Source organism: Mus caroli, unplaced genomic scaffold (assembly GCF_978045245.1).
Source record: "Mus caroli unplaced genomic scaffold, Mus_caroli_1 scaffold_13, whole genome shotgun sequence".
Classification (NCBI taxonomy): Eukaryota; Metazoa; Chordata; class Mammalia; order Rodentia; family Muridae; genus Mus; species Mus caroli.
This window is the reverse complement of record NW_028227268.1, coordinates 34,607,089-34,634,373: the sequence shown is the minus strand read 5'-3', so window position 1 is coordinate 34,634,373 and position 27,285 is coordinate 34,607,089. Positions and strand designations below refer to the sequence as shown.

Here is a 27,285-nt window from a genome sequence, read left to right as displayed (position 1 = left end):
TGACTCATTCCTTGATCTCACCACTCATCGGAGAATGGAATTAACATCAAATATAATTAGCCCCAGGGCTATCCACAACAGAACCAACTCTGGAACCTCAGATTTAAAAGACAGATTTGGCCAGGCAGTGGTGATGCATGTTTTTACTCCCAGGGGAGGCAGAAGTTTGAGGCCAGCCTGGTCTACAAAGAAAGTTCCAGGACAGCCAGGACTACACAGAGAACCCCTGTCTCAAAAGACAAACAAATGAATAAATAAAAAGCTTCGAGTTGGGCAGGCAGATTTCTGAGTTTGAGGACAGCCAAGGCTATGCAGAGAAACCCTGTCTTGAAAAACCAAAAAACAAAACAAAACAAAACAAAACAAAAAAAAAACTGTATTTCTAGGAGTCAGTTAGTAGACAAGGAGAAATTTTTAAAAAACACAGATTATTTTTGTATAAAAATATTATGTTTACTTATACAAACAGCCTATACTTCCACACCATGTATATAATGAAAATTTTGCTAACAACGACACCAGATTTCTTTTGGTGAAAGTCTAATTATAAAACTGAATTGTAAGGCAGAGGCAGGCGGATTTCTGAGTTCGAGGCCAGCCTGGTCTACAAAGTGAGTGCCAGGACAGCCAGGGCTACACAGAGAAACCCTGTCTCAAAAACCAAAAAAAAAAAAAAAAAAAAAACTGAATTGTAGAAGTAGACTCAATCCTCATTATGCATTGCTCATGTGACACTGTAGTTGTCTATTAAAAGAAAGTACTATTTTTTTTAAGGTCTTGAAGGCTTGGATTTTTGACTGGACTCAGAAGTAGAAGCTTTCTGGCCCTGCCCCTCGCCAGTGGCAGCATTCAGGGAAGAGGGGCCTGCACCTCACTTGCATAGCACAGCAGAGCTGGCCCTGGTGTGTGTGTGTGTGTGTGTGGTGGAAGAGGGAATGAGCTGGCCCCATGTGTGTGAGCGCAGGAGAGAGCTGGCTCAGCCCATAGCCAGCTGCAGCACTTGGGCCGGGCCTGACTGGGCAACACAGTGGAGCTGTCTCTGGAAGCATAGTGGGGAGGTAAGCTGGCCCCGAGGGCAAGAGAGCGGGAGAGCTGACCCTGCATCTCTCCAATGGTGGCATTCAGTGGCCTTGCCAGAGCAGTGCTGGAGAGCTTGCCCTGCTGGTGCAGACAAGGGAGAGCCAGCAGGCTGACCAGCTCAGCCACCATCCAGGCCCAGATCCAGAGTTTTGAGTTGACCCACCCCCAAATCTACATCATCTGTGAACTGTTGGGGCGCAGGAAAGGACCGGTCCAAACCAAAGCTGCAGGATCTCCATGACACACAGCAACAAAAGGATAACAGTGAGGAGTCCCAGTGAGGATCCGGTATTGCTGGTGTGACAGATGCCAGAGGCCTGGAGGCAGCTCAATGGCTCATCACAATGAGTGTTTGCAAGAGGCGATGTGTGGACAGAGGGTTATACTCAGGGGAACACTGTGACACACTACAGCTTCCACAAGGAGATGTTTTCTATGCTGTGTGTGTGTGTGTGTGTGTGTGTGAGAGAGAGAGAGAGAGAGAGAGAGAGAGAGAGAGAGAGAGAGAGCGTCAGCCGATCCTTCTGTGACCATGCACTGTCACAGAACACACGATGCTTCCGTTCATTGTCCGTTCCAATGAGTTTCTCACAGCCAGTGTCTGGGAAGGAGATATTCAGTCTCCCCTTGACACATGGCCTGGAAGGTTCCATGAAGAAAAGCTTAACTTTACTATCGTTTTTAGCGGTGGTGATGGTGTGTGTGGACGCACGTGCCACAAAGTGTGGAGGTCAGAGGACAACTCTGTGAAGTCAGTTTTCTTGTCCCAAGGATTAAACTCAGGTCATCATGTTTAGTGACAGAGGCCTTCCCCCACTGAGCCATTTCTACAGCTCTTGATCGATTTGGTTGGTTTGTTTTTCTTTTGTTTTGTTTAAAATGAGGTCTTAAATTGAAATCCTTCCATGTATGCCCCCAGTGCTGACAATCCAAACACAAACCACCTCTCCTGGCTGTTCTCATCTTAAACAAAAACTCAAAGTGACTTCCTTTCTAATCTCCATGGTTTCAGTCTATAGAAATCATCCCTTAATTGGAAATTGTATGTTCTTAAGGATGTGGGTGGGAGACAGTAAGTTGGTGGAAGGTTTGAGGCCACAAAAGCCAGACCAGGTTGGAATCTGTTTTTCCCACGTCTCATTAATACACCCCATAGTTAACTCCTGGCCCTTGGTAACTTCATCCTTTAAATAGGAATAAAGTACCTCTTGGAGAGGTTTTTGGGAGGGTTACAGGCAATACAAATGAACTGTATGAAATCCTAAATGAGTAGGTGCTATTTGTGGTGAGTTCTTAGTGCACACAATGAATAGCTAGGTGCTCAGGACTTCTCTGCTTTATAATCAGATGGCCGTGAAATGTCCCAGGCCAGGCAACAATTGCATATTCGGATGAATAAGTAGCAACTGTCAAATACTAATTGTCAATATTGATATTGCCAGACGGCCGGGATTAAACTTATACCATCTTTCCTTGGATGTGCCAGTGAACCATGACTTCTGAATGTCACTCTGGTGGTTTTTCAGGGGCTGGCTTGGAATCTTAACTGGCTAATAATCCAGAACTAACATGCCCCGGGGAAAACACCCTTTCCTTCCTTTCTGCTGGCTTCCTTGTTTTTTCTTTCTCTGGTTCAGTGCATACCAACAAAACTACTAATATACCTGCCCCACAGGTTTTTTTTTCTTCCAGGTATATTTTCTTATTTTTTTTCTTTTTCTCTTTCTCTCTCTCTCTCTCTCTCTCTCTCTTTCTTTCTTTCTTTCTTTCTTTCTTTCTTTCTTTCTTTCTTTCTTTCTTTCTTTCTTTCTTTCTTTCTTTCTTCCTTCCTTCCCCCCTCCTCCTCCTCCTTCTTCTTCTTCTTTCCTTTACTTTTCTTTTTCCTTTTTTCTTTTTTTCCCTGAGACAGGGATTCTCTGTATAGCCCTGGCTGTCCTGGAACTTACTCTGTAGACCAGGCTGGCCTCGAACTCAGCAATCTGTCTGCCTCTGCCTCTCAAGTGCTGGATGAAAGGCATGCGCTACCACTGCCCGGCTGTTTTCTTATGTTTGTTAGCATGTCCTTTTAATCATATCCACCAACTGTTTAGGCCTGAGTTTTCTCTCTTTAAATTTTTTTTTAAATTTATTTTATGCATAATGGTGTTTTGGCTGAACATATGTCTGTGCAACACATGTGTACTGTAAGGCGGCAAGGTGTCTGACCCTCTGGAACTGGAGTTAGAGACAGGTGTGAGTGGCCGTCTGGACCTGCTAGTTCCTCTGAAAGTCCAGTCACTAACCTCTTAACCACTAAGCCATTTCTCCACGCCCCCTAGGCCGAAGTTTTCAAATGTTCAGTGGAAGGCAGTGTTTGGTCAGAAAGTAAGGACTCAGGTCACGTGGTTCTGGCCACCATCACCATTTTTGCACCAAAACAAAGTAGCTGATGGCGGTTTCCTCTTTTGTGCAGTGCACCAACTTTCACCTTGGGTGGAGGTGAGCTTTACTCACACAGGACAGCTGAGGGTCCCGAGGCCAGGCTAGGGACTGGCTCCCGCAGACGTGGAGAGCTGCGCGCGCAGCGCCTCCCTTGCCTAAGAAGCCAGCGTCTCCGTTGCCAGGGGAACGGGGCACCACGCTTTCCGGCGCAGTCGCAGCGTGAAGCAGCAGTCATGGCGGAAGCGGTCTGGAGCACTGACACCGGCGAGGCCGTGTATCGCTCCCGGGACCCCGTGCGCAACCTGCGCCTCCGGTAGTCACTCGACCCCAGTTCCAGGGCCCCCTAACTTTATGCTCCGAGGCCCCCTAACTTTATTCCACCCTAAGCTTTTAGATGCTCAGAGGCCCCTACTTCCGCTTACAATCCCAACTACTTCCTCTGCCATCTCTGCGCGCGTCTTGTTATCAGGATCTTTTTCCACTGAAAGCTTCTAAGTACATCTTTCAGATTCACCCCTGCCCAAGTCCCTTCAAGTTCTCGCCACTTTCAAACCCCTCGGGTCCCTGTGCCCCGCCTCACTGACTTATCCAGCAGACGCCCCTACCCACCTCTTCTTTGCAGCAGCCTTGGCATCTCTGCCTCTGTGGTTTCTTTCCTCGATTCATGCTCTGTATATCTCCTTGCTGTGTGTCTCTGACACGCGTATTTGGGGCTTCTCTTCTCTTGACAGAGTTCATCTGCAAAGAATCACATCAAGCAACTTCCTTCATTACCAGCCTGCTGCCCAGATGGGGAAGGACCTCATAGACTTGGCCACTTTTAGGCCTCCGCAAGCTGCTAGTGGGTGTTTGTGATGACGCTACGTTCATTTGAGACTAAGGCAGGGGTGCGGGGCAGTAGAAGTACAAAGGAGGAACGAAGGCACAGAGAGGTTGAGTTTGTTGCCCAGTGTCACCTAGCCGGGGAATACGGAAGCATTTGAAAGAACCTGGGCAATCGTCTTTTTGATTATTTATTTATTTTTTTACATTGTAATTTACTTGTGTGTGTGTGTGCACGCCCATGCCACAGTGCGAGAGTGAAGTCCAGGGGATAACTTTTGTGAATCAGTTCAGTTATCTCTCTTCACCGGATGAATCCTGGGGCTTGAGCCATCTTACCCGAGTTGTGACTTGGGGGAATGGGTGAAGGGCTTCTAAGAGAAATATGTTCCAAACTCCTAATGTATGTATAAATACACTTAAAAACCAATTTTAAAACAGGAGTTTGCACAAAAATATGATTTTTTTCCCACTTGCCTTGAAAGCCAAAAGAAAGGACAGGACCCTCGTGTTTGGCCAATAATTTTTCATGGTTTTGTCATTGTTCTTTCTACTCAGAAATATTCTTAGGCAAAAAGGGTAGTCTGGCGGATCACAAAGCATGCATCTTGTGTTTATGGATGATTCGGTGGTGGCTTCAGAAAAGCATCAGGGTCCTTATCTAGCAAATTCAGCCAGGATTGAGGAAGGGCTGGCCCTTCAGCCTCTAGCTAAACTCTAGTTCCTTATACTGGACTAGATAATGTTTCCTGGAAGGCAGAGCTACCTTTTATTCAAATTAGAGTAATAATGATTAGGACACCTCGGGCCCTACTCTTGCTTCTAGTATTAACCAAAGTATGTCCACCACCTGCATTCTATGTTTAGAGTGAGCCCTTAATGAGTCACTAAATTCCAGTGGGGTTTGCAGTCAATGTGAATAGGGACTTTGAAGGCAGACCTAGTGGTATACACGTGTAATGTCAGCGTTTTTCTGCCGAGGCAGGAGGATCTGGAATTTGAGGTCAGACTGGGCTGCAGAATGAGACACTTCCAAACAACAATAGCAAAATTTTTTAAAACCCAAGTGAGACAAGAATAGGAACACTGGTTGTAGTCAACCAGAGAGGAAGAAATGTTGCTGGTCTGACTCACACTGTTGTGTTTGGAGGTGGACACCGCCCTGATGAAGAAGAGGAGGAAGAGGTTATAATTGGATGGCAGGAAAAGCTCTTTAGCCAGGTGAGCCAGCATTTCTTGTCTTCAGTCTACCTCCACCTACCTGACTCCTACCCAGCCAGTGACTCATACTGTCAAACTCATCTCCAGGAAAGATTGTGGTGGCTTATACTTTCTTCCTGTTATGTTTATGTGGCTATTGTAATATAACGGCTGCCATGCTCAGTTTAGTGTTCTAGGTAAGGCACTCCCCGTCTCCGGGCTCTATAGCGTCTCTAGCAACAAGGTTGGATTAGAACATCAGCTTGGATCCTTTTAACTCGAATATTCTTAGATTTCCCCTGCCCTTCATTTTTTAAACAAAGTGACAGTCGGTTTTCAAAATGTGTCAGCTAGCGCTAGAAGTGATTTGGTTCAGTAGCTGCAGGAACCAAAGTTTGAGGTAGTCCCAGCTGATGGATTTCTTTGTGGTGACCTCAGTTTGAAGTCGACCTGTACCAAAACGAATCTGCATGCCAGAGCCCATTGGATCATCAGTACCGCCAAGAGATCTTGAAACTGGAGAATTCTGGTGGCAGGAAAAACCGGCGAATCTTCACTTACACTGACTCGGATAGATACACCGACTTGGAAGAGGTAGTATTCCTTCTGGGGCCTCATTGCTTTCTTGTTTGTCTTCCCTGGTTTTCTAGCCTCACTGGCTCTAGGTTGTAAGTGGAAAGCCCAGTAAAGGGGCTATATAGAACATAGATGGTTCTAGAAGCTGCTGGAAGCTGCTGGCAGCCAGGCTGCAGTGGGCAGATGCAGATGGTGTCCTTCTGCCTACCAGAGGGCCCATGGGACCTGATAGCATAGGAATTGATGGCATAGATGGACAGGGTCTAGAACAATCCATTTACAATTCAGTCAAAGTCAGGAGTTATAGGCAAGAAGAGGAACATGCTTAGGCTGTGGGGATACCTGTGTTTTCACCTGTGCCCCTGAACCCTGTGGGCTTGTCTTACATTCTCTTCCATGACTCTGTGCCTTCTCAGGAAGAGATCATACATTCCTTGAAGGCGGGACTGTATCTTCTGATTTTTGTATCTATGAGCTCTGCTGGGAGCTGGTGTTAGTGGGTGTCTTAAAAGATTGGACTGCTTTCTTCAGGAAAGCTATGCGACAGCAGCATATACATTTGAGATTGATTTGGAAAAGCACATAAAAATACAGTTCATACTAGCTCACCCAAGTGAGAACTTTCTCAAGAAAACTGGTGTCCTGTTTGGCACTTTTGACCACCAAGTGAGCATCAACATTTACCAGACAAACTTACCCAACATGTGTTCAGAGAAGGCAGGTTGATATTACTGTTAGCATAAACAACTTGTCTCTAGACCCCTAAGGACACCCAAGACACAGTAGGAGTCTTCCTTGGACTGTGCCATCTCTCCCCTCCCCCAGCACGGGTGACTGTGAGGTTCTGCCTGTTGGGTTTGCACCCTGGAGGAGAGGTCAGAAGGAAGGCTTCCCTTCAGGTGGTTCTCCCCACACAGCTCTGACCACATGCCAGTCTCAGCTCTGTCTTCTTTCCCCAGTACTGTCAGAAAATAACCACTTCAGCCAGCGAGGTGCCATCGTTTCTGGCTGAGCGGATGGCGAACGTCAGGCGGCGGCGGCAGGACAGGCGAGGGGTGTGAGTACAAGCAGCGATCAGGTGGTCTCCGTGGTCTCTCTCATTTCTGGGATTCCTACTAACACTCTCCATCCACTGAGGGGTGGGGGGATGAGGGAGGCTCCCTCATGATCTCTTTCAGTGACCCTTTCCTGTGGTCCCTCCCAGGGAGGGCAGCAAACTCAAGTCTCGGATCATCACGTGGGAACCCTCTGAAGACTTCATCAGGAACAACCACGCTATTAACACTCCTCTTCAGACAATGTACATCATGGCAGACCTGGGACCCTATGGGAAGTGAGTGACCCTTCGCCCTGCTGGCTCTTGTTGTCCTCATCCTCGTCCTCTTCTTCCTCCTCCAGCCCTTCACCACTACCTTCCTGTTACAGCCATATGGGATGGAGGGTCTCTTTCTCTTTTTTGCTTTACTCAAAAGCGCCACCATGAGGATACTTGCTGCATCCCTCCCCGGTCCCTGAAGTGGCTGACTCCCTCTCTCTTTCCCTGGTGACCTGAACCTTGATGTTGATGTCCTGCTTCTTAGGCTTGGCTATAAGGTACATGAACACGTGCTCTGCATCCTGAAGGTGGACAGCAATGGCGTGATCACAGTGAAGCCTGACTTCACCGGCATCAAAGGACCCTACAGGTGGGAATGGGGAAGAAGTGTGGCAGAGACCTCTCTACGTGCCCTTCTTGCCTCTAGTTGAGCAGACTCCCAGAAAGCCCTTGACCTGCTCCTGAACATCTAGTTCCCAGGCACTTGGTCATACTCTGTTCTGGGTCGAAAGCCTTTAGGGAACAGCTGGTTAATATGCAGGAATCCCATTAGCTGTGTCAATGAGGGAGGAGGTTTTTGGTGCTGCAGAGGAGGAGGACTGGCTAGTGCAGGGGAGGTAGACTCAGCCAGGCCAGGGCCGGCCGTGCTCGGTTTTGTCTGAGAGGACAGCTCTATGAGTTAGCAACCAAACACACCCCAAGCTGTCCATTTCTCAGGCGTGAGAGCTAAGTGGTTAGGGTCCCCATGTCTTCAGGGTAGGAATGGGTCCAGATCCCATGGGTGTCGTCTGATGCCCTTTCTGTTTTATCATCTGTATGACTGTCTTCTCCATCATATACCTCAAGTGAGCCTTGTCACCAGCATAGCTGATTCCTGGGTCCAGAAGGCCACACGTCTTACCAACAGAAGCGATCCTTTTTGTGGCTTTGACCTCACAGAATCGAGACTGAGGGAGAGAAGCAGGAGCACACGTCTGCTTGGAAATACACAATTGACAACGTGTCCTCCCTCGCACAGCCAGAGGAGGAAGAGCGGGAGCAGCGAGTGTTCAAGGACGTAAGCACCAACTGACTCCACGTCCTCCCGGCACGTGGAGGAAGGAGCCCCTGTGCCGGGAGCTGAAACCATGTCTCGGTGTCTGCTGAGAGAGAGGGCAGCCCACCGCCATCCAGGAAATAGAACTGACGTGACAGCTGAGTGTTGATTATGTTCCACGCCAGCCCGGTTACAAGCATCTCACTTAGCTCTTACAACCCTGTGAGGGGAGCATTATTACCACTTTATAACAAGGACCCTAAGTTACAGACCCAAGTAATCGAGCTTGGGAACTTGAAAGCCAGGCTCGTTCCCAGGCTGGCCAACTTCAGAGCCTCTGTGTTTCGCTTTAGTTTAGTGATCTTTTAGCAGGTATATGTGTTGAGGCTGTTCACTCTGTCTAGCTCAGACTAGCCGGGGACCCCCTATGTAGCCCAGGCTGGCCTTGATTTGACAGCAGTTCTCTTGTCTTAGTAATCAGTATTGGTATTTCAGTTCTTAGGTCTGGCTGGTGGCACAGCCCTGTGCCCTGAAACAAAGCAACATCTCTTTAAAATGTCAGCATCTGATTTTCTCCCATTCAGAACTAAACCCTGGGGCGGGTTGAGCCGCATTTTGAGAACTGGTTTGCTTTGTTTCCTCAGCTTTACGGCCGGCACAAGGAGTACCTCAGCAGCCTCGTGGGCACAGACTTTGAGATGGTGGGTAGCTCAGCCCCCCACAGCGCTGTGAGCTGTTGGGGAGAGTGTCTGACTATAGAGGGACTGTCTCCCTCTCTTAAACGGCTCCAAGACCAACTCTGCAGGGTAGAAAGGAGGTCAAAGAAGAGTTTCATGACCCTGCATCTTGATGAGGGAGGGTCCTTGCACGCATAGAACCGGGTCTGAAAGGACACACATGCTATGTTGGCCTCTCTCTTGGGACAGGCTGGGTGGGTGGTGGTAATTGGGTATTGGGCAGTGAGAAAAATATACCAGGCATTTTGACTTCTTGTTCTCTAGGGTTTGGTGGTTTGGGGAATTTTATCAGTGGTAATGCATTCATGCGTTAATTTACAACTTATTTAAAAAACAATATAATGGTAAAAAGTGTCTTCTTTATTACTCATGTGGATATTGTTCCAGAGCACCTTAGGTAGGCAAAGAGCTGTCATTTTTGCTGGTCAGATGTTTTGGATCTTAGAAAATGAAACCAAAACAGTTTAGGTCAGTCACTCTGGGGTCCTGTCTGTGTTTTCCCCACCACCAGGGATTCAGTTTCTAGACCTGCAAACAAGGATAGAGCTACTCACCCCCGCCCCCGTCTCTAGAAAATTAACTCTAATAATAAAAATTATTGTTTTATGCTACATGAGCAACAGATGCTCATGTTTTTAAAAAAAAAAAAAAAAAAGCCCAGACAGATAACACAAATCATTAATGAAGAAAACCTGGCTGCCTGCGAGTTCTAGTGGGCCCTCCCTGCCCTCTCAGTGCTGTGCTGCTAATCTGCGGGTGTCAGAAATAGGAAAGCTTCCTGTTGAGAAGTGTCAGGGTGGAGAGAACGTGCAGAGTGTGGCCAAGCTTGGAGAGCAGGTGTGAGGTCATCTGCAGATTTGGGGACAGGGCTGGGGGCAGCGGTGGGGGGCAGGCAGCACTTATTCCCTCTGGGCCTGACACCTCCCATTTCTCTCTGCTGTAGATTGCCCCGGGTGCCCTCCGGCTCTTTGTGAATGGAGAGGTAGGTAAGTGTCTTCTTGTCAAGAGTCTGATGGAGCTGTGAGCGGCTACTCACCTTGGATTAGTCTGGGCCGAGCATGGTCTCTGGGAAGCTGAGTCATGAGTCTTTTCTGGAAACTGAGGCTCCTGGGCCCCAAGAAGGATTTATTTGTAGAGCATTTGGACCCTTCAAGACGAGACTGAGTTGCTGAGTAGTGGTGACAAACAACTTTAATCCCAGTACTTGGGAGGCAGAGGCAGGTGGATGTCTGTGAGTCTGAGGCCAGCCTGGTCTACAGAGTGAGTTCGAGGACTACACAGAGAAAAACTGTCTCCAAAAAACTGATAGATAAAGAAAGAAGGAGACAGACAGACAGACAGACTAGACTGAGTGGTAAGGGTAATAAGAGAACAAGCTAGGCTTACATTCCACTTTCTCTTTAAGTTTCAGCCCAAGGCTATGAGTATGACAACCTCTACGTCCACTTCTTTGTGGAGCTGCCAGCTACTAGTAAGTACTCTTCGGACATTTCTGTTCCAAGGGTTCTAGGGGCATTCTGACCACTCCCACTGAAACCATTCAAGGTTTCACAGGTCACCTCCACATGGCCAATTGTAATGGTGCCTCCATCCTTCCACCCCATTGACTTCTCTGAAGCACCTGACACAGCACACTTTTCTTCATGAAGCATTTCTCTCAGCTTCTGGTGCCATAGTCCTGCCTTCTCTCTGAGGGCACTCCAGGCTCTTGGGTGAATTCTTCCTCTCCTCCGAGGTTAAGCCTGACCTGTGTTACTTTCTACCTCTAGTGTTCCTGGGCGATTGCACCCATTCCATAGCTCAAATCACATCTGTGTCTCTTGTCCTACCCATAGGCACACTAGAATCTTAGCTCTAGGAGAGACAATCTGGTTGCTAACATCCTGTAAACACATCAGCCTACATCAGACACAACAAATGATAGTGATTGGCATTGTGTGAGTGTGTGGGCGGGTGAATGGCTGTGTGAAAGAGCGTTGCCTCGCTGCTCTGTTTTCTCTTGTGACCTCCACCCTCTCTAGTGAGCTTACTGTGTCTGCTCTTTGACTTTCAGACTGGTCCAGCCCATCATTCCAGCAGCTCTCGGGAGTAACCCAGGCCTGTGCCACCAAATCCCTGGGAATGGTACGGAGGGTGCCAGGGTGCCTGGAAGGAAATGGCAGCTCCGGGTGGGTGGCATGTGAAACATCATCAGGCCAGCTTCTCAGTGGAGGAGCCATAGTTAGGGCTCCACAGGGCTGCCTAGACCAGAGTCACTCTTTGATTTCTTAGAGACTGACAGCAGCTTACATTCAACTGTCCCTTTGCCTGCCTGCGGCTTCCTACCAGGAGGACAGTGTTTCTTTCCCCTGTGTGAAGGTGACCTTGTCACTGGACACCAAGAGCCCATTCCAATGAGGCTGCACCCACCCAGTGACTGTGAGTTGAAAGTGACACTCCTCTTTTTTAGGACAAGGTGGCCTATTTCTCCTTTCCGTTCACATTTGAAGCCTTCTTTCTGCATGAGGACGAATCGGCTGGTGAGTAGCTGTGGTCCTCAGCCTCACTAACGCGCAGCCAGGGACCTCTCTGAACAAAGGGCCCCGTGCCCCCTTGTTTACATTCCAGAGTCCCTCCCGGAGTGGCCCGTGCTCTACTGTAAGGTCCTCTCACTGGACTTCTGGCAGAGGTATCGTGTGGAAGGCTACGGGGCTGTGGTGCTGCCTGCCACTCCAGGTAACCTCTTGTCCCTGCCCTCCTGATGCCCTCTGTCCTGTCGACAAGACCAGCACTTCCCAAAGGCTCTGATGCTTCTGATGAGGAGAAATGATTAGGAACTGGGAGCTCTGACTGGACAAATCACTTGTGGCTTTTCGGAATTTCTCACCTTTCATGAGAGACGAGTGAAGCCAGAACTGACCTAGTCCAGCAACCTGACGGGCTGTCACATGTCACAGTCCTCCAGTTAGACCTTGAGGGAGAAGCTGCACCAACTGTGTGCTCTGGGCCCCAGGGGTATTGGATGAATTGACGTTCCTGTTGCTGTGCACCAGGCACCGTAGTAAACCTCATGTAATTCCCCCAGCCCCCTGCGAGGTGTAGTGTCCTGATTGCATCTATGTTTTACTAGGGTCAAAAGAGAAGCTGGCTCTCAGTGGTTGACAATCTTGTCTAGAGCACACAGTGGTGCCTGGAATAGCTGAGATTAGAACTTCTGTCTTCCTGTTTTCCAGTCAGGCACTGTTGTTACCCACCACGCTAACCTCTGCTAGGTTATCACCAACCTAGGTCATTGCTGGGAAGTCAGAGATGGAACCCCGCCCCTTTGCCCCTTTCCTTGCACAGGATCCCACACCCTGACTGTCTCCACGTGGAGGCCCATGGAGCTGGGTCTCGTGGCAGAGCTAAGGAGGTTCTTCATTGGTGGCTCTCTGGAGCTGGAGGACCCATCCTATGTGAGGATACCAGGAACCTTCAAGGTGACTCATCTCTGGGGAGACTTCAGGCTGAGTGCTTATATCCTGTTTGAGCCCCCTACCCTAATTGTTCATCATACACTCATGGTATAGCCCCTTCCTCCCTATGGCTTATGCTGCCAGGCCTGCCCGTATTTTAGAGGAACTAATATCTATACAAGGAGATCCTTGAGGAGTCGTGTAATTAGAGATTTCCTCTTCTCCTTTCCACCATGGAAGACCTTGGTAATCAGGTGCAAGGTGGACTCACAAGAAACATTCTTGCTTCTTGCTCATTCTCAAATGAGGGTGGAGCCTGGTGTCCCCCCTTGTGTTGCTGTCTGAATGACAAAGTAAAGTTACTCGATGATGCTATGCTACCTAAGAATAGGGATCCGGATGGCAGCAGCGCCCCAATCTAGAGTCTGCACAAACTGATTCTGTCTCTGCTGTCTGCCCAGGGGGAGCGCCTGAGCCGCTTTGGATTCCGCACTGAGACAACAGGTACTGTCACCTTCCGATTGCACTGCCTGCAGCAGTCCCGGTGAGTGACACTGGGCCCCTAGGGAGCCTTGAGCCCCTTGTCACTGAGGGCTGGAGAGCAGCCTTGGCTATGTTTTCGGTTTCCCTGCAGGGCTTTCATGGAATCGAACTCCCTCCGGAAACAGATGCGGAGTGTGTTGGACCGTCTGGAAGGGTTCAGCCAGCAGAGTTCCACGCACAACGTGCTAGGTAGACATCTCATCCCCTCACCTGGACACCCAGGGCCACTTGCTTCTCCTTCCCACAGTAGCTGACCTTGTGGCAATATTTTCCTCCCTTATAGAAGCATTCCGTCGAGCCCGGCGCCGGATGCAGGAGGCCCGAGAGAGCCTCCCCCAGGACCTTGTGAGCCCCACGGGAACGCTGACCTAGCTCTCTGCAACCCTGGCCTGTGGAGCAAGGGGAAGATGTCTGCATCCAGTGCTCTGACTTTGTCTTGCTTATTAGAAACCACATTGGTCAACCAAACTGGATGATCTAGAAACTTCCCACCGGCTCCGCGCCTCGTCTTCAACAGGACATTCTTTCCTCCACGCAGAAGTCAAGCCTGAGACTCTGGGGCCCCACCTGACACCCTGCTCATGTTTTGGCTATCAAACACGAGCATCATAACAAGGCAGGCCGTGCAGTCTGAAACTCGTCTGGGGGAAACCCAGCGTTAGCCTGTCCTCAGTACAGTGTCTTTTCTGGTTTGTCCTGGAACCTCCGTGGCAGAGGGCTCCAAAAGGGAGTTTGGCAACCGGGTGTAATGGTGCACACACCTTTAATCCCAGCACTCAGGTGGCAGAGGCAGGAGGATATCTATGAATTTGAGGTCAGCCTGGTCTACATAGTGAGTTCCAGGACAGCCAGAGCAACATAGTGAGACCCTGTCTCAAAGCAACAGCAAAAGCAGACAGCAGCAGCATGGAGTTTGGCATCTTCCGAGGAAGAAGGTGCATTCCAGAGCTCAGTCTCTTGTTTCTTCCAAGAAAAGGCGAGAGAGTACGGGGCCTCAACTTCCTGGCTAAGTCTCTGTCCCCTGACATTTTAGGGCTGGCTGGCTCTGGGACATAGCCTGGGGGAGTTCTCAGTTCTCCTGCTGGCTGGGTGGGGTCTTTTATTGTATTTGTTTGTTTTTCATATAAAAAAGTATTTATATTGACTGATCCTCTGTGGACTCGGTCTCTCTACTCTGGAGGTCCAAACTTTGCCTTTCTCTCCCTCACAGTGTTTCTTAAAACTCCAGAAGAGCCCGTGTGGCGAGTCCCAGGCTCCATCGCACCCTCGTCCTTACTATGTGGGGCAAAGCTTAGAACCAAGGCCTCCCTCTCCCCAGCCCAACAGAGAGACAGCGGGCCCTGCTCTTGCATTGTTTTATTGGTAGAAGAAGTAGAGAGAGTGCTGCTGTTCCTTCAGGTCCCAAGGAAGATGGTGGATGGCTAAGAGGCAGGACTGTGAGCTCTTCCTGTCATGCTGAGGGAGGGCAGGGGTGCTGGAAGCCCTCCCGCAGTGTCTTGCTGGGACCTCAAAGCCTCGTGGCTCTGCTCATAGGCTCTTATACCTGGTGCTGACGCATAATGTGCTATCTAAGAGGTTCCCGAGGTAAGTGGGCCTGTTGCCATAGCACCCCTGACACTCTCAACCTAAAAAGCCTTCTCTGAGTTTAACCAGCAAAAGCTCTAGCAGGAAACAGTGGTTCGCAGGGCAGAAAGCAGCCTCATGATCTCCCCGTTACCCTCATCTTCAAGGCTTGGAGTTTTGGCGTAGAATCCTGTGGGAATAGCAAAAAGAAATGGATGAGGAATTGGTTGGCTATCCAAAGAGCTATTTTAGGATGTTAGTGACAAAACTGAGGTCAGTTAAATACTTCTGATTGTCCCTCTCCCCACTACACCAAATCTTAGACCCCAGAACTGATTATCAGCCCAGAAGCTAGCGTTCTTGGAAGCCACTATGGAAGAATACTGTGTTCCTAGCGACAAACTGTATAGCAGCAGATGGGATGTCTTATTCCTGGAAGAGGTGCTAGGGCCTGACCTGTTCCAGATCTCCCCTTACCTGCAGAAACCTCATTTGCCTCGCCAGGCTGACAGGTTCAACTTGGGAATACGGCTACAGCTCACAAAACCCTGTGGGTAGACGTTAGCCCTGAAGATGTCCCTCGAAACCGTGGTGATACCAGTGTTGTCGCATACAATCCGAGATAAAGAGATTCGCCTCAGGGCTTTGCGTTGTCTTTTGGTGAAAACTCCCCATTTCTGCCACCAGAATCTGTGGGTCAAAGAGAGGTGTGAGAAGGTTGGAGAGTTGCTGTGTAGTGAGCACCATGCTTGTGTCTGACACCCGGGCACTCTATCTCGTCTGCTTTCCATAACCTTACCAGTTCCATACATAAGTGAACTGCCCAGAAGTAAGTGTACACCAATCTAGGTGGCCAGGGACGGACTTGAACTCAAGCGTATGCCACATTCAGATAAGGAGTCAGGTCTTAAGCCACAAGCTCAGGTTTAACTCTTTCAGCCCACATCTTCTGGGGTCCGCTAGCATAGAACATCGAGGTTGGCCAGTCACCGTTCTGGCCTATGGAGGCTCCGATCTTGACTGGGGCAGCATTTCTTTCCCACAGACCCACTTTGCATGGGGAAGCCTCCTGGCCTCAGGTCCCGTGAGCTCAGGAGAAAGGAAGCTTTAAAGAACGCTTTCCCCATTGTCCAGCCTCTCGATGCTGTATCCTGATGCTGGGTTATTTTAGGCGGATCACTTACCTGTCTCCATCTCTGGCTCTCCTGAACTGGTTCTCGAAAAGACAAGCCAGAAGCGGCCCCACTCGGGCCCCTGGCAGGAGAGGCTCCGCAATGGCTCCGACCCAGATGTCAATGTTGTCGGGCGTCTTGTACAGTCTCAGAAACTTCCTTGCCAAATCCTGGTTTTTTAGCACTCGACTAAGCTGGGCCAAGTTTCGGGGCTGGGAAAGCCCACAGAAGCGTCTCCAGGCATTGTATCCTGCAGGGGAGCCCAGTCAGAGCCATGCTGTCAGTCTCCCATCAGCTTCTGCTGTTCCCCACAGACCCTCCAGAGTATATTCAGTGCTCAGTACTGGGTGGCACCAGATAATCCCTGAGGTCTGAACACTAGATCACTGCCCTCGCTAGACTGTAGGTGGACAGTCTTGTTTTGTGTGTGTTGGGCTGAGGAGTGTGTCCTGATGTACAAAGCCCCTAGACACAGATTTGATGTGTATGTGTTTACATATTGTGTGTGGGGGGTGTGGATATAGAGGTCAAAGGTCAACACTAGGTGTCATTTGCTAGACACTGCCGTTGTTTTGTTTTTTTTTTTTAACTTGCCTGGAACTCATCAAGTTAGGGTGGCCAGCCAGAGAACCCCAGGTTTCTGCCTGTCTCTGTCTCCCAAGCACTGGGATTACAAAAGTATGCCACCTAAGCCTGGCATTTTCAAAAAGTGGTTTATGGGAAATGAACTCAGATCCTCATGCTTGCAAGGCAAACAATCCTTTTACTAACTCTGAGCCCCACAGATCTGACATTTAATATTATTATTAGGTTCATATACATTTTATAGGCACACTGCTCAGAGCATTCTTAAAAATCAGGTTTGAAGACTATGTGAAGGAATGACTAAATGAGAAAATAAGCAACAATTTCAAACAGTGTTGCAGGCAGCTAAGGAAAACAGTACCACATTCTCTTATCACTAAGTGTTATGTACCTCTCTCAAGAAGTCACAGTGCCTCTGTGAAGCAACCTGCAGAATGTAAAGTCTATCCAGTCATCGGCTGTTCAAGGTCTACTAAGTGGAGTTCAATTCTAGATTTGCTGTTGGCTGGGGAAGGGGCTAGAGGAGACTGCAAAAGCCAGATTCGGGATAGTATTTCTGAAATGGGCTATAGGAAACAGCTGTTTATGGGGAATAGAAAGTTACAGTGTGACAATTTTGAGTGGCTAGCAATGCCAGCCTTCCAGCAGGGGGCGACAACAGCTCCTTAGTGTAAGACTACCAGGGAACTGACCCTGCTTGTCACACAAGCATAAGGACCTCCTGAATTGGATTTCCAAAACTCAGGTATACATACACACACACACACACACACACACACACACACATGATCATGCACACTTAAAACCCTAGTGCTGGAGAGAGAGACAGAGGTAAGCAGATTTGGGATTCGCTGATGACTCAGCTCAACCTGCATGGCAACCTCCAGGTCAGTGAGAGACCCTGCCTCAAAAATACAAGGTAGAGCTGAGCGGTGGTGGCCCACACCTTTAATCCCAACACTGCGGGGGAGGGGGCAGAGGGAGGTGGATCTCTGAGTTCAAGGCCAGCCTGGTCTACAGAGTTAATTCCAGGACAGCTAGATCTATACAGAGACCATATCTTGAAAAAAAAAAAAAGAAACTGGCAAATAAAATACATACATACGTAGTACATACATACATACATATATACATACATACATGGTAGAGGGCAGCTGTGGGATAACACCTGAGATTCGCCTCTAGCTTCCATGTGAGCCCACAGACATGTACATGGGGGGGGGGGGGAAGAGGAGGAAGAAGAAAGGGAAAGCAGCCCTCATGTCTCGAGGCCTGCTGTCCATTGCTGTAGTGAGCAGAGCAGGCAGTTAGGACGTGCCTCTGACTCCTTGACACACAAGTGAGGCTCCGCCAGGACACATGGGGCTTCAGGCTCTATCTAGAGAGAAAGGCTGGAGTTGGAAGGGAGAAAGGCCAACCAGGCTTGAAGCCTCTTTGTGGTGTTGAATGGGGTCAAACACCAGGAAGAATGAAGACATTTTGAAGTCAGATTTCATATTCTCGAGACTTTGAGTGGATTACTAGCTGTCTCTGACTACTCCCCATCTGTATGACGGCTGGGACCGCTGACGCTGAAGGTCATTGGAGAAAGGGGGCGAAATGAGCATCCGTTCTCTTCACACTGCCATGGTGTCCTCACCAAACAGCCCTGTGGGGCCTTAATCCTAATCTACTTGCTCCCCATCTCTCTGGCTCCTGCCTTCCACCCTCAGGTCAGAGGGCCCTGCACTCTCTCTGGTCCTAGAAATTTTATAGCCTTCTCTGAAGTTGCCAGTGAGGTGGGGAACGGTTATCCATGTCCGTAAGGCTATTTATTGCTTTTCTCTGCTTGGAAAGTTCTGATCTCTTCCCTTCACCTCCTCGTCCCCTGACCTAGTCCTGGGGTGAACCTAAAGCCGGGGCCCCTCTAGCAGATAGAACTTAAAGCCTAAAGCCTATCTATAGCAGATAGGGGTGACCTGAGGAGCCAGCAAGTGTGGGATTTGGGGGAGGAGCGCTTTGCTGCATCGGCATAGGTCTTGCCTGCTCTGCACTGCTATCTTGTTCCTGTCATAAGGGAAGGTCCAGGTCTGCTCCAAACCCCCAAAATGGTCCTATGTGAGGAGCCCCGTCACCTGGAAGGCCGTGGTCCCGGCTGCGCTGCATGTTCAGAGCTGCCAGATCCAGCCCGATCCTTCTCACTTGCTGAAACAGCTTGTCACGGAGCTCATCCACCAGCATGGAATCCTGCCGGTTCAGCTTAGCTGGGGTGGCCATGAGACCTCGGAGGATAGGGTCGATGCCTCCTGGTTTCACAAAACGGAAGGAAGCGTTGGCCCGCCTCTTAGAGGCTCCTGAGGTCATCCCATGATGCTCAGCCAGCAAGTGGGGCTCCTTGCAGGTCCATGACGTCGGTCTGTCCCGCCCCTTGCTTAGGAAACCCCCTTTATCAGGCCTGGTGATATAGATACGATGATAATCCTAGCTACTCAGGAGGCTGAGGCAGGACAATCACAAGTTCAAGGCCAGCCTTAGCTATTTTTGTAAAGCCCTTATTATAAAATTTAAATTGTAAAAGGGGAGGGGAAACACTTTAACGGTAGATCACTTGCCTAGCGTGCACAAGGCCTGGGTTTAAATCCCAGTGCGTGAGGCAGGAAAGAGGGGGACTCCTCCCTTAGGGCATGAGAGACTCACTGATGGCTGCCATCTTTCCACTATCCTGAGAAGATGTTTGCAGAGGCCAGACCAGCAGACATCAGCCCACCTGGGAAGGGGTGCTTGGACCCTCCCCCCTTGCCTTTGGGAAACCCAGTCACCTTCATGTATGATTCGCCAGCTGGCAAAGAATACAGAGCTAAGCGGGACGTGGGAGTTGGGTGCCGAGGCCCGATACTGGCTATCCAGGCGGAACATGAAGGGCTGAAGCATGGTGTGGCCAAAGCGGAAGGCCAGGGTGAAAACGTTGGCTACACGGGGGTCCACATTGGAGCAGTACCCTCTGTAGGGACCCAAAGTTCTTCTGATCCGGGCCCTGCCCAGAACCAGAGGCAGGAAGTCTCGGTAGGTGATGATCTGGAAGAAATGGAACGGGAAGAGTGTTGCCCCAGCAGCCTGCAGCCCTCCCTCTCCTCTGCTGTTCAAAAGGCTCCTCGGGCACACTAGTGATGACTGTCATTGTGCCAAGTGTGGCAGCATTAATCTCCCCTTGGAGGATGAGATACTGGAATCAAAAGAAATGTCATAGATGGGGGCCTGGTTAATTTTGGAACCAGAAGTAGAGATGCACCCCAAGTATCCAGAGTCAGCAGCCTTAGGGCACAGCCTCAAAGCCATGTTCTCAAAGGCTGGGAACCACCCCCTCAGATTCATGCTGGCCTCTGGGCTCCCTACCTGGACCATGGCTCCCACGATCTTCCGGGCTTCGTTGTACAGCTTGTCTCCACTCCAGCGGGGATTCAGGCGCCTCAGCTCAGCGGCTAGACGATTGTGTTCTCTCACAAACAGCGTGTGCAAGGCCGTCAGTTTGGGGGTTTCACTTGACCGGGTGTCACCTTGAAAACCCCCAAGTTCAAGATTATAAGAGTCTCTTTTGGTAAGGGAAGACTGAGGTCTGGGTCCCAGAGACCAGGTGAGGCAAACTTCCTAAGCTAGGCTTCCGTCTAAGTCTCATGCGGCTCCCTACCGACAGTCACCTTCCTTCCCAGGGCAGGTTAGAACTAAGTGAGACACAAAGGGCAGATGCTGATCTTCTTGCCTGGTGGCTCTCTTCTACAAGAAGACCAGACCCATAGCCCAGACAACACTCTGTGGGGAGATGACCATGGGGGCCATGACCTTGAGACTACAAGTCCCTGCCTGCATCTGTTTCTCCACCAGGGGCTCTCCCAGTTCCCAGTTTGAATTTGATATCCTGATGCTCTTCCAAGGAATCCAGGAGGCGGGGACATTGGGCAGAGCACATTTCTGTACTCAGACCTTTCCCATAAGTAGGCAAGGACACCAAGTTCAGCCACCCAATGGCTTCCCACCCAGCCCCCACAGTCTTGTTTGGACTAAGCTTCTGAAGGCCTCTGGTGAAGGTACATGCTGCTCCCCCAGATTATATATATAGCTGTGCAATCCTTATAGAGTGAGTTTTAGTTAAGCAGAGAGGTGAAATGGACAGAGCAGAGACCCAAGAGTTACAGTGACTTTGTCCCAGGATAGGCTCTGCCCTCAGAGCGCTGCTCTCTGGAGCACAGCCATCTTCCCTCAGCCTCAGCCTCAGATCTGTAAACAGAGGATGATATTTCTCACCTTTCAGGGCGGCTATGAGGGTTCATGGATGGCTCAGAAGTGATTACTGTCATTATCATAACCACACAGGAAGGCTGGGGTAAGGACTATGAATAGAATGCAAACTAAACAGCAGAAGGGAGGGAGGGACCGCATAGATGCAGAACTGTGTAACCAGAAGGAAGGCACAAAACACACGTAGGGAGGGACAGCATAGATGCAGAACTGTGTAACCAGAAGGAAGGCACAAAACACACGTGTGTGAATGCACACACACACACACACACACACACACACACACACACATACACCAGCCTAAAGGAGAAAAAATTGAGTTCACTTGGGTCTCTGGACCATGACTAGGAGCAATGGGCAGATACTTAAGAGGGACCACTCCTGTAGTTGGCTGGAGTGACATTCAGGTAATGAGAGCCTTGTCACTGGAGACAATGAAACAGGGACACCAGGTCACAGCCAAGGGATAGGCACTTCCCATGTACTAGGTAATGACTGCACAGATCTGTACCTAAGGTGTGTCCCCCCATGCTGAGGGTCTCTATCCTGTGGGTCGCCTGAGGTCATCACTAATGTCTCCTCACCACACCCCATCATGCTCCTCCCTCCTGGGACGACTCCTCTGCAGACTGACCTGCCAGGAAGCAGGGGATGCGTGCAGAGCGGTTAGTCAGGAGACAGGGGTCCTCATGCAGGTTGTCGAAAGGCAGTAGGGCTCGGCCGTTGTCCTGGAATCGCTGGTTCGTGGCCAGCAGCCCCAGGAAGTTGGTCCTATTACGGAGCCGCAGGGCGAGGGTCACCTCGCTGCCGTACACCATGCTGGCGTCCACGAAGGATGTAAGCGCGTTGATCTGGTTGCGGACTTTGTTCCTGTTTTGGGGGCACGCCGGGGCAGAGCGGAAGAAGGGGATGCAGTCGCGCTGGTTCTTGATGCGGGGATCATTGCATGGGATCTAGGGTGAAGAGCTCTCAGTGACTCTGGGGCCCCTCCGTAGCAGGCTCACTCTGACATTGCTCAAAGCTTCCCTACCCCAGGAAGCCCTCCAAGACTCACCCAGACCTAAACCTGGGGTTTTGTGCCTGCTAGGCAAGTGCTCTACCCCTGAGATGAACCCCTTCCCCTCGAGGAAGCTTTTAAAATGAAGACCTTCATCTAACTGCAGGAGAGAGACTGACCCTCCGAGAGACAGGTTGTTGCCCAAGCAGTTGAGCAACACTCGGTGGAGGTAGCTCCACCGTACAATCCGAATGCTGTGCCTGCCGTACAATCTGAATGCTAACACTGTTCTGTAAAGACCTGGCAAGCTTCAGAGGAGGCACCCCGGCACCAAGGTGGGAGGAAAGGGGGTTTGTAACATACAACCCCTTCTGAGTGCCCCCCTCCCTACCCACGCAAGGAAGCAAACCTGTAGGTGAATGTGTGTCTGTGTGTGTGTGAATATGTCTGAGCGTGGATGTACGTGTGGATGTGCGTGTGGATACTTGTGCCCTTCCCTTCCCCAAAGCGAATCAACTTCCTGAATTCTGCATCTTCTCACCTAGTGCCCCACAGTATCCTGGCTTGGAGGAAGACCCTGCTAACAGCCCCCAAACCAGAGTTGGCAAGAATTGCAGGGTTCTTGGACTGCACCAACCCAGGAAGAGCTTCTAATAGGTTCTAAAAGGAGGGCCCAGAGACTTCCTCTGCTGGCGTCAGTCCAAAGGGTCAAGGCCTGCCTTATACATCTCCCCCATGAAACTCCAATAAAGCCCACCCATCCCCCCACCCCTCCACCATGCACCGCAGGGGGCATCTGTGGTCTCTGAATAGGGCTTGTTTTTCTGGCACCCCTCTTTCTGGGCTGCAAGCTACACCAGAAACCTAGAAGGCTGGCTGAGGGACCTTGATGGGGAAGCAGGGGGGCAGCTGGGCACAGGTCTTCTCACAGTCCACGCCCATGCTGAAGGCCACTCTGGCTGGGGACTCCGGGGAGAAGTCCAGGTCATGGTCGATGAACTGGCCCCACTGCATGAACATGAGGGCCCGGCCGCGGTCTGAGGTCAGTTTCTTGCTGGGGAAGCGCACAATCTGATTGGAGACATCCCGGACCTGGTAGGGAAGTACAGTCGGCATGGGTCTGGGCTCTCGGTCAGGGCCAGGTACTAAGACCAACTGGGACTCAAGGGGTGCCAGCTCCTGCCAGAGCTGTCTGTCTCCCATCCACCCTCTCCTCCTGGCACTTCTTCTGTTGTTAGAGATGCAGCCCGGATGGTCTGCCAGCTTGGCTTGAGGTTGCTGGTGGCACATGCCTAGAATCCCAGGATTTGGGAGGTTGAGGCAGGAGGATTGTAAATTCAGGGCCAGTCTGTTAAATAGTGAGTTATATGCCAATCTGAACTACCCAGAAAGATCATAAATCAACAAGTGTGAGGAGGCTGGCCCAGATCAGCAGATTCCCCCCTTCAGCTGATCCAGAGAGATAGAAACATGTTAATATGTAGACACAGCCAGAGAGATAGAAACATATTAATATGTAGACACAGATTATAGAACTGGTGATCTTCAGAAACAGGACTGATTTCAAGGTGACGGATAATAAATAGAGATCTGGGTAGACAGATGGAAGGGTCAGTAGGGTAAAATTTAACACTAATATTAAGGCAGGTGGGGGATTGTTATATTAACATATCAAAAGAAAGTTGATATTGTGAGAGTACAAATCATGGACGCACAGGTGCATGGCTCTTTATATTTAGCGAGATACTTTGACCTGAACGTGGAGTCTCATGGCTATAATCCCAGCCCTGGGAAGCAGAGACAGGAGGATTGCTGTGAGTTTGAGATCAGCCTGGGTTTCATCCTAAATTTGGACCAGTCTAGACAATAGACACAAGGCATAAAACAGAGGGACGGGAGGGTGACTTAGTGGGTAGGAACACTTGCTATGACCTGAATTCAAATCCCTAGGACCTACACAGAAGCCAAGCATTGCTACGCGTGCCTGAAACCCATGCATTGAGGGCAGAGATAGGCCAGTCCTGGTAGCTCACTGGCCGGCCAGCTTCCACAAAATTGCAAACTTCAGGATGGGTGAGAGACCTTGCCTCAAAAAATATGATGGCGGCAATCAGCCAAGGAAGACATCCAGCATCTTCCTCTGGCCTCCACAAACGTGTGCACACCTGTACACACGTATGACACACACAGGCACATACACACATACATGGGGTGAGGGGAGAGAGAGAAGAAGGGAGAGGAAGGAGGGAAATAGAGAGAGGGGGAGAGATGTCCTCTCACAAGAACCATAAAGGAACTCTATTCCATAGTAGGTAGCATTAAGGGATCATGGTCTACACAGCTGTTTAAGCCAAGAACTTCACTTTGATTCACACACGCTCTAGATTTTTCTATTCAAAGGTGAAGAAACTGGGCTCAGAAGGTAAGTATATTCTCTACCCACAGTCACTCAGCCACTCAGGGGGAGGAGAGCCTGGAGCTGAGCTTTGCCTGTGACAACTCAGGGCTGTCTTTACCTTCTGTGTTTAAAAGAGAGCAAGCATTTTCCAGACCCTTCACTCACAAGAGGAAGCAGGAAGCCATTACGCCTCTTTCCGGGGGTCCAGCCAAAGGGGAGAGACCTGTGGTCTTCATACTCAGCTGGCAGCCAGCGGGCCAGGGCTTGGTTGGAGGCTCCCAGCCAGGGATGCTTCCTGGGGTAATGAATAGGTGGGTGTTAGTAGGGTGCAGGGCCTGAGAGAGGGGGTGCAGAACAGAGGCAGGGTCCCAACACTCACTTGTTGTTGCATCTCCCTGTTATGGTTCGGTACTTGTTGCTGCACCTCTCAGCCTGGTCCTGGAGAGCACAGCCACTGGCCTGGGACAGCAGGCGCAGCTGCGGTTCTGTGAGCACATCTGGGGAGGAGGGAGGCAGGGTTCTGAGTCCAGAGTCCTATCTCTTACCTGGGCTGTTCAGTTCCACCCCCTTGTCATCTCTAACATCCCCTAGGCTTCTCACCCCACCTCCCACATCTGGCTTTCCTCTATTCCCAGGCTAGGGCAGGCCTTAGGGACTCAGCAGGAAAGAGAGTACCAGTGGCATTGAAGGGTCTAGATCCCGGTGGCTGCAGTCTCTCTTCTAGCAGCCCTAAGGCCACATGCATATAATCAGCAGCCTGAACCACTCTTCTGGTGGCTGCTACTGGCTGTTTGAAATAGGCCAGGAGGTCCATGGGGCTGGCCGAGCCACTGCGAAGACGCTGCGTGATGCTGTCCCAAAGAGGAGGAGAAAGAGGAAGCTGGAGGAGGGTGCAGGCTAACCATAAATTCTCAGCCCAGCAGGGAGACCCATAGTGCTCAGGGGTTCAGGTTGGGTAAGATGATTTTGCCCAGAGCCCGTCCTCCCTCACTGACCTTCCCAGTCCCAGGCCCACCTTTTCTGTGTGCGATTGTAGGCGGTGTCCACCAGCAGCTTAGCCTCTGCTATGCAGTTTCGAAGGACTGAAATCTCCACTGGACTGGGGGAAGCTGTTCAAAAGGATGGAGACTCAGTATTCAGGGAAGCCACAGACTCCCTATATCCAAGTGTTTTCCCTCCACATCCTTGCTTTAGACCAATCTTCTGCCTTGGTACCTAACAGTCTCCTACCTGGGGCAGTGCCCTCAGCATGTTGGGTGAGGATGAATGTGGCTAAGGCCCCTACCAGGGCCAGCAACTGCTGCATCATGCAAGCTGAACCCCCGCTACAGCTAAGCAGGCAAGCAATGCCCACGGACGTCACAGAGGTGAATGTACAATTCCTCTCTCTCCTAGAGGCCCTGTGATGGTTCCTTTCTTCTTACTCTTCCCTGGAAGGAGCTAAGAGACTTTATATCCCATCTTGGGGTAAAGGGGGCGGGACTTGGCTACCAGAAGCCCAGCCCCTAAGGCGGAGCTCTGGAACCTCGCTCTGATTTTCAGGGGGAGCCCCCGTGGGATTGAAACACCCCCATCATACTTTATCAACTCACCAGAATGGGGGTTCCCCTAGCCACCATTACCTTGTTCCACATCCACCTCTAGTCTTGGGTTCATGGATGCATTCCCCCCCCACACACACACAACCTGAAGCAGTGCTGGGGATGTAGGTGTCACCCAATGAGTGATGAATGACCTTGTTACTGACAAAAAGAGAGAGCTTGACCCCATCGCTAATTGTCACTCATTTCCAGACCTCACTTTCACATCCCTAAAATGGGTTTTGTGTGGATGTTTGGAAAGGTTCCTCTCTCCCCATCAGGGCAGAAATGGGGTCCGGACTTATTACCATCCCCCTAATACTCAGCACAAGGCTCCATTCAGTAGGTGTTCATTAAATGTTTGTAGAGGAGTGAATTGTCAATAATCCAGTTCTCTCCTTATCTCCCTAGGGCGATCAGCTCTCTCCAAGATGCCAGAGAAATACCTCAGGAGACACCTGGGGTCATGGTGAGGTGTCACAGGTAGAACTCACAGTGAGTGAACTGCTGGAAGCTTCCTGCCCAGACCTAAAGGCTCACTGTGGCTCTGAGCGTGCCCTGATCTCTTCTCAATGCACAGCAGTGGTGGGCTTACTGTGTGCTCCTGTGAAAGAGATTGCTGCACTAGGCCTGACTGACCTGAGTCTCCATCTGGCTCTTTCACAGGCAGTGAGATCTTGGGGCAGAACTCAACTCAGTTGGCCGCAGCCCCTTCCTTCATACTTCCAAGCCTTTCCTCCTGACAGGCCCTTCTCTGGAGGAGCCTGTTGATCCTCGCCTGCCTGATGGCTAGTGTTGGTCTCTGGCTCCAAAGCCACTGCCGCTGTGCCGGTAACCAACCTATCCTGGTCCCTTCAGGTGAGCATGTCCATTCCTTCCTAGACCTCAGGAGACTCTTCCCGGGCTCTTCAACCCCTGCCCCACCTCAACCTGCACAATGCCTTTCCCTGCCCCTCCTCCCGCATCAGTGCTCCCTCCTTCCACATCAGTGCTCCCTCCTCTGCCTCCAGCCTCAACAGTTGCTCCTGAAACAGCCACTTTGCTTTAGCAACTCCTTTCACAAGCTCCTGTTGGCAAGGCTTCCCCTATCTTATCTCCCATCTTCAGCAGAGGCCGAACCTGTGTGCCAAGGGATACAAAATTACAAAGAAGGATGAAGGTCGACTAGATCTCCCGACATACCCTGCTAGACCTCCGTTTCCAAGCATAAGAGCCAGAATGGTGATCCCAAGAGATTTTAAACCCCTACCATGCACAGCTGAGTTTTTCCTCCCCTCCAGATGCCCCAGGCTAGAGCTAGGATGCCCTCCTTCCAGGGATACCATACCCCCACAGGGCTCTGCTCTCCCCTAAAGGGGTCATTAGTTCTTTAACAGCAGGCAGTTAGTTGAGAGTGGTCCTAGCGATGGAATGCAGTGGGTTTGGGAGATGAACTAGGGGCAGAGCACTGGGCTCTAGATCCATCCCTACCTGCTACATTCGTTATATTTGGGTATCTTAACAAGTTAGGCTTAAAGATTTGACTGAGAGCCTGAGGGACCCTACAGACCCTGA

General features: G+C 50.4%; 2 protein-coding genes across 3 annotated transcripts; one reads left to right on the top strand and one right to left on the bottom strand.

Annotated features, from left to right (window-relative positions):
- The first annotated feature begins 3,617 nt into the window (after positions 1-3,617).
- Mks1 (MKS transition zone complex subunit 1) lies at positions 3,618-14,312 on the top strand. 2 transcript variants are annotated; one of them, XM_021176034.3, is made up of 18 exons: positions 3,618-3,814; positions 4,233-4,342; positions 5,474-5,544; positions 5,962-6,117; positions 7,059-7,156; positions 7,304-7,432; positions 7,680-7,784; positions 8,354-8,471; positions 9,095-9,151; positions 10,131-10,173; positions 10,593-10,658; positions 11,241-11,311; positions 11,637-11,706; positions 11,795-11,902; positions 12,512-12,645; positions 13,083-13,165; positions 13,256-13,353; positions 13,448-14,312. In XM_021176034.3, the coding sequence occupies exons 1-18, from the start codon at positions 3,735-3,737 to the stop codon at positions 13,534-13,536; spliced, it is 1,686 nt and encodes a 561-aa protein (XP_021031693.1). In that variant the 5' UTR covers positions 3,618-3,734; the 3' UTR covers positions 13,537-14,312. The 2 variants fall into 2 exon arrangements, with proteins under 2 accessions (XP_021031693.1, XP_021031694.1); XM_021176035.3 differs by lacking the exons at positions 12,512-12,645; positions 13,083-13,165; positions 13,448-14,312 and having other exon boundaries at positions 3,690-3,814.
- A 903-nt stretch (positions 14,313-15,215) lies between these two features.
- Positions 15,216-25,460, bottom strand: Epx (eosinophil peroxidase). Its single transcript, XM_021177666.3, has 12 exons — positions 25,382-25,460; positions 25,167-25,260; positions 24,827-25,002; positions 24,531-24,648; positions 24,317-24,446; positions 22,639-22,845; positions 21,391-21,709; positions 19,857-20,017; positions 19,283-19,538; positions 18,599-18,769; positions 15,912-16,149; positions 15,216-15,417 (listed from the first exon to the last, which is right to left on the bottom strand). Exons 1-12 carry the CDS (start codon positions 25,458-25,460, stop codon positions 15,216-15,218), a joined length of 2,151 nt encoding a protein of 716 aa, XP_021033325.1.
- Positions 25,461-27,285: the final 1,825 nt, after the last annotated feature.